Genomic DNA, 7,167 nt, shown 5'->3' with positions numbered 1-7,167 from the left:
TAAGTCGCCCCCTGCTGGCCGCTAGAGAGGACGCAGGTTTAAGTCGCCCCCTGCTGGCCGCTAGAGAGGACGCAGGTTTAAGGCGCCCCCTGCTGGCTGCTGGAGAGGACGCAGGTTTAAGGCGCCCCCTGCTGGCCGCTAGAGAGGACGCAGGTTTAAGTCGCCCCCTGGTGGCTGCTAGAGAGGACGCAGGTTTAAGTCGCCCCCTGCTGGCCGCTGGAGAGGATGCAGGTTTAAGGTTCCATTGCATTGTGGGATTGTTTGCAGAAGGTTGTCTACATATCATGAACAGTACTGTGAGTAGTTGGTATGTAATGAGTGTCCACCAACGTGTCCCTGAGCAAGACACTTAACCCCTCGTTGCTCCAGTGGCGTGACACCTCTGACGTAATTAGCAATTGTAAGTCTCTTTGGATAAGAGCGTCGGCTAAATGAATAAATTTAAATGTACCAGTCTCTCTCCTGATAGGACCTCCAGCAGTTTGATCAGCATGCGTCCGTCCCTCAGGTCCATGTAGAGGTCTGTGATCCTGCAGGAGACTCTGGACAGGTGAGAGTTCACCCACTTCGTGAAGGTCTTCTTCTGCACCGCCTCCCGCTCATCTGAACACAAACACACACACACAGTAAGTTAGTCCAGCTTTATCAGCACTGAATGGGTTTAGGGCCAAAATACATCTCTGATCTTCTGCTTTGTTATGAACCATCCAGACCTCTCAGGTGGTCTGGGATCAGGTCTGCTTTCTGTTTTTGTCTGATTTAAAAACAATCAACAAACAATCTGGATTCACGGTGACGATCGTCAAGAGGAGGAAGTAAATATTGTATGAGGTTTGACTGCTGTGAGAGACGGGATATCAAAAAGGCAAAACTATGGAAGGTGAAAAGCTGGACTTTTTTTATATTTCTGTTTTGTTGCTTTTATGTTTTATGTAAAACACTCCCGATTGCCTTGTGGCTGATTTGTGCTGTACAGCAGGGCTGCAACGCCGCCGCCGTCGATTATAAAAATTCACTGGCGTGAAATTTCATCGTCGACACGTTGTTACAAAGATGGGGTTTAAGGGAGAGATATAAATCTCTGGTTGTTCATTTCTAACTGCAATGCACTACAGGAAGTGCTGGGGGCAGTATCGCTTCCACTGTCTGCCATGACAGCTTGACTGTAAGACTACTCACGAAGAAGAAGCATCCACGCGAGAAGCGGAAAGCAGCGGAAAAAAGAGGCGAACAGCAGAACGTTTTTTGTTTTGTACGCTATTTTATCACTAAATATATGTTGAGAGGTTTTGAGGTGAGAAATCAACTGTGTAGAACTTGAATATTGGCACTTTTACAAAAGTGGGTGGTAAATCCAAAATGTGCTCGGGGTTGAGAAGCTCCACAAGCGGCCGCGAGGTTAGCGGTGCCAGCCGGCCGGCCGGTCGCGCCCACGCAGCGCCCTGGTCCCAGTTCCTCCGACAAAGGAAAGGCCACAACTGTAAGATAGTTTCACTGTTCGTACCGCTGTTATTCTGTCGTTACATTTTAAATCCACTGGCACGGTGGTCCAGTGGATAGCACTGGACAGCAAGAAGGTCCCGGGTTCAAATCCCGGTCGTTCCGGGTCACAACAACAAGTCATATGAAATTCTAATCATATGACTCATTTTGGAAGATGTAGTGAGTCTTTCTGTTCTATCAAAGGTGTTTCTATTATTTAGTCTACTATTAGCTTCACTGATTATTGAAATGGGGTAGAAAAATAGCAGAGTGATAGAAACAGGTGTCAGTAACAGTAAGCTCGTACCATTCCTGTAAAATTCATTTTAAACTATATTTAATATATTTTTTATTGCCGCTTGAAAATAGTAACAGATGCCTGCAGACAGCTTCAGCTGGGAAACACTGTAGGCTGCAGCAGAAACCTTACCTAGAACTCGAAAGGTCAGAGTTCAGCGGCTAATCTGAATACAAGCTGTCGTAGCTGTTTACATTCAGATCAGAGTTATTCCGGTTATGACGACGTACGAGCCGCGTCTGCCGGCAGATCTGAAGCGATGCGGCAGCCCTGAGGATTTACTGATGGAATCATGTGTTTTGGACTAAATGTCTTTACTGGATTGGATCGTCTGGACCTTTGACAGCGTTTCTGTTGGAATATAATCGATCGGTGGATTAAGTTACTGTGAGGCTTCATCGGTGAGTCGCGTCACTTTTGATCGTCCTGGCTGGTCTGACAGAGGCGCTGATTGGACGCGCTGTGGTACATGGTAGCATTTATAAAAAAAAAATCAGGTCATTTTCAAGTCATCTGTCTCAAGTCATGAATACCAAGTTAAAGTCAAGTCCTTTGTCAAGTCTCAAGTCATGTGACTCGAGTCCCCGACCTGAATAGTAAACCTCGTTCACTTAATGGGAACGTTAGCTAGTTAGGCTGTGTTGGACGTCGGTAATTCACGTGAAAGATATTTAATTAGTTAAATGGTTTAATTAGAGTGTGACAAAAATGATTGTGACTAGACGACTAGTATGAAAATAATCATTGCTGTAGAATTAAACTTGCCATGATAAATAACCGCACACAGTGGGTCTGTCTTCCTGTCAGAGTAGAGACAACTCTGGGACATCCAGCCGTTTTTTAACTAATTACACATTAAAAATATCCGCATGAACACAAAGCTCTGCAGCGGGAGTGTCGGGGAGATGAAGGTCCGACGATGAGACGTTTAAGGTAAACCCCTCCTCAGGTGAGGCCAGCTGATCTGCATCACCTGTTCTCTCAGCACTGCTTCCTCTGTGTGCTGCTTTCTGTCTTTTACCCTGAAGAAGAGTCCGGACGTTGTACTTCAGAATAACGGCCCTGAGTCATGTCTGCAGGTACGCAGCCTGAGAGGCAAATGTGAGGGCAAAAAGGACACAGTAAAATCTGGAGTCTGGACGGCCTGAAGGTCACGCTGAGGTCGTCACAGACAGACAGCAAATAATCAATAAACAGAGCTTTGACTTTCAGCAGGGAGGCCGTCTGAGCTCAATACCAGACGCCACGCTGAGGGGAGCGATCGAAAGTCTGTATCGACCGGTTTCTCTTCAGCCAACGGCTTCTTCCAGGGTTATTTTGGTGTTCGACCTTTGACCCAGAGGAAGCAGGAAGTCGTCATCAGCGGGACGCGATGTGTCAATGATCTCAACAGGAAGTTTCCTTCCATCAGCAGACGGCCAATCAGGAGCCGGTCTGATGAAACGATTTCCTGATTGATTTAATTTGTAAACATCTGATGCAGAGAAACACAGAGAGCGACATGGATAATTTACAAGCACGGAGCAGGTAAACAACAGCGAGCACACCTGCGCAGGTGTCCCTCATTAACGAGCAGCCGCCGCCCCGGTAGACTGTCATTCTGTGGGGAACTGATCCGGGCACGCCGCCGTGTTGCCCCGGTGATGTTGTGGGTAAAAGCTCGGTATCGACTGTGAAAAGCTGGATCCATACGGTCCGATTGGCTTTCAGAGGAAGGAACAGAGCCCCGCCTCCTACGCTGTCCACGGCTCTCTTTACAGCCGTCGTGACGTGAACACGCCCTTTTATAGCATCAGATAACTAAACACACAAACGTCGGCGTGACGAGAACGACCCGATGACGACATGAGCGCCGGTGTGTGAATGTGTTTCACCTCAGGTTCAGTTTATGATGCAGGAAACTGTTAAACTTCAACTACGCCGAGCCTGCGCAGGTCAAAGGTCGACCAGCCGGCTGTCTGCAGCCGCGCAGGTCAAAGGTCAGAGTAATTACAGTTAGCCATTAGCTCGCAGGAATTAGCAACGTACCATGTAAACGCAACACCACCTGAAACACCCGAGTTAGGCTCCATGATGGATCAGGATCAAGTTGGGCCCCGTAAGGTCTGGGGCCCCGTAAGGTCTGGGGCCCCGTAAGGTCTGGGGCCTCGGGGCCGTAATGCAGGTTTTTTTCAAACCTTTACCACCCGGCCTGTGACGGAGCGCCGTCACCCTGGTTGAGTATGCGCTCCGACTGCCGCATCAACGAGCCTGGCTCTGAGCAGGGTGACTCTCTCTCTTCACTACAAGCCCCATCAGAACGTCAGCGCTGCATGACATCATCCAACCGCATACCTACACCTGCAACCACACCTTCCCAACACGAACGCTGTGAGCGAGAAACCTTTAAACTCCTTCTGTTACTGGACATGAAACACCCCCAATACAACCACCACCCCCAATACAACCACCAGCCCCAATTCAACCACCACCTCAACCACCAATACAACCTCCACCCCCAATACAACCACCAGCCCCAATTCAACCACCACCTCCACCACCAATACAACCTCCACCCCCAATACAACCACCACCCCAACACAACCTCCACCCCCAATACAACCACCTCCACCCCCGAATCAACCACCACCTCTACAACCACCTCCACTACCAATACAACCTCCTCCACCTCCACCACAACCTCTGGCCTCTCAGGTTTCTTCTTCTTACCTTGCAGCTGTTTGAATCGACCCTCCAGCTGGTTGTAGTTGAACTGCGACTGAGCCGAGTCCGCCGACGCCCACTCCGCCTCCATCACGGCCCCAAATATCCACAACTAATCAATAAGTACACCTCCGGACAGCTCCACCACCAGAGGAAAACAAGTCCTGATGAATAAAAGCTGCTCCGATCAGCTCACTGAGAGCTCAGCGACGGGGAGACGAGACCAGATCTGGACCATAGTTTATCACTTTCCACTGAAACACCAGGAATTCAGAGTTCCTGCTGAAAACTGAAAAGTAAAAACTCAACAAGCAAATTCCCAAAAATGTCCTGTGATTCCAGACAAAGACCTGTTGTTTTTTGAGCTGAAGAGAATAAATAAAAACCGGCTGTTGAGGAGTAACAACAGATTTTTTAATGACAGAAAAACTGAATGGACCTCTGCTGGCAGCTGGAAACGAAGAGAGAAGACGTCCTCGTGTTTTCAGGAGGTGGAAGAAAAGTCCAGAGGTCAAAGTGAGGAGTGTGTGTGTTACGCTGTGTTACTGTGTGTGTGTTTGTCACTGTGCGAGTATCCGGCCCTGCCCAACATGCTGCTCATTCTTCTTCTGCTCTGACTGATTGTTCACTGTTTCCCTCCCGAACACACACACACACACACACACACGCACACGCACACGCACACAAGCCCCGCCCACTGCAAACAGAGGGGAGGGCCCCAAAATACACTGTTAAAAATGAAAAGATAAGATGATCTTTATAGATAGAAAAATAAATAATAGATACATTAGAAGTTTAGACCGACACAGCAGCGTGATTAGCAGCAAAGTCAGCAGAGTTTGTTATTAAAAAACTACAAGTTCTACATAACGTTGGTATCTCAGAGTGTGAAACATTAACAGGGTCTCTGCACGACAGATTCTTTTTGTTTCCATCCTGTTTTTATGCTGTTTTGCTTAAACGTTTAATCGTTCTCTCTAGCTGTGATCGGGGTTTTTAATCTGATCTTGTTATTGACTGTCTTTGAGTACCTTTTAAAGCGCTATCAAACTAAAACATATCATATTTATTATAGGGCTGAGCGATAAATCATTTTCAAATCAAAATTGCGATTTGAAAGAACGCGATTAGCTAATCGTGAGGACGGCGATTAAAACGTGGATTAATTATACATCTGATCCATTTTAAACAGTCATGCAGTTGCAGATTGATTCCGTTGTTATCCTTGTGTGACAGATCTGCTAACCAATCACAAGCGCCATGAGCGGGCACAGAGCGTGTATGTTTTACAACAACAAACGAAACTGGACGAAAACACGTTTTCACGGCCGTGCGCCACTCAATCACATCCGCAATAAAACTCTGTGGGGAAAGCCCGTAATAGCAAAGATATTTCCCGCTAGAAAGCCCATCGTCTGCTTTTAAATAAAAATAGACTGGCAGTAAATATTAAACTTTAGCTGAACTTATTTTTTTTTTTTTATAATCGCAACATCTGGCAGAAAAATTGCAATTAGATTTTTTCCCAAAATCGTTCAGCACTAATTTATTATGTGATTTTGTTTCATAAAGTTGAACTGAAATAATCTCAATCCTAATAATTATTAAAGATTAACATCTTTATAACGTGAGCTGCAGCTTCAGATGGAGACTGAAATCTGATTTAAATACTTTCATATTTACAGTGTAGAGTGTGTTAATGTGTGTGTGAGTTGGGGAAGGGGGAATTACCAATCGGCCAATGACGTTACAGCTTAACAATGATGTCATCATGGGTGTAAATAGGTGGGTGGGGGGGGGGTATTTCCCTTCATTGTTCCTTCACATTCCTGACTGAAGGACAGGAAACTAGAAGCAAACATCCTGCATGCACACGCACACACACACTACTCCTGGTGAATCATCCGACCTGTGTTAGAAAATAAAACTGAAGGAGAGAAGAAGAACTACGACTCCCAGGATGCATTGCACTAAGACACAGTGTCATCTTTAGCTTAAACATTCGGTAGTTTAAATCCACATTCTGGTTTCTGTAACAGCTGACCGACACCAGGACCCGAACTACAACCTGAACCAGGACCAGTGGAGTCTGACTTAGGGCCCGCTGGGGTTCAGAGACTGTAATAATGAACAGAACAACCCAAAGAGAGTTCTGTGTGTTCGGGGCCCCTGGGTGCTGAGGGCAGCAGCAACCAGATTACCCACAAAGCACCTCTGTCCTCCCGCTGTATTAGATTAACGGAGTATGGTCCGATGTCAGACAGACGCCTGGCGGGGCCATGTGATCAGCTGACCGGAGGGCAGCATTACAGAGAGGGCGGGGACTTGTGATCAGATGATCCAACACACCGAGTCTGTTGTGCAGGAATCGAACCTGCGAGCGTGACGACACAGAGCTGACTGTCAGACAGGGAAATCACATTAACCATCAATGAGTCAGCAGAGCGGCGAGCATGCTGGGAGTCTGAATTTATCCCTTTACAATAAAATACCTCCTCCTCCTCCTCCCTCTCACCTCCTCCTCCTCCCTCTCACCTCCTCCTCCTCACGTCACTTCCTCCTCCTCCCTCTCACCTCACCTCCTCCTCCTCCCCCTCACCTCACCTCCTCCTCCTCCCTCTCACCTCCTCCTCCTCCTCCTGTCACTTCCTCCTCCTCCCTCTCACCTCCTCCTCCTCCTCCTC

At 47.4% G+C, this 7,167-nt stretch overlaps 1 protein-coding gene across 1 annotated transcript in view; it reads right to left on the bottom strand.

Moving 5' to 3' along the window:
* The window catches only part of LOC123970467 (spectrin beta chain, non-erythrocytic 1-like), a 47,229-nt gene that overhangs the window by 22,548 nt on the left and 17,514 nt on the right, over positions 1 to 7,167 (bottom strand). The window contains exon 3 of the mRNA XM_046048512.1: positions 452 to 603. Within this exon, the coding sequence (XP_045904468.1) occupies positions 452 to 603 (152 nt within the window). The remainder of the gene's footprint in view (positions 1 to 451; positions 604 to 7,167) is intronic.

Source organism: Micropterus dolomieu, linkage group LG04, assembly GCF_021292245.1.
Source record: "Micropterus dolomieu isolate WLL.071019.BEF.003 ecotype Adirondacks linkage group LG04, ASM2129224v1, whole genome shotgun sequence".
Lineage (NCBI taxonomy): Eukaryota > Metazoa > Chordata > Actinopteri > Centrarchiformes > Centrarchidae > Micropterus > Micropterus dolomieu.
The sequence above is the reverse complement of the archived record's forward strand: the minus strand, read 5'-3'. Positions and strand labels throughout refer to the sequence as shown.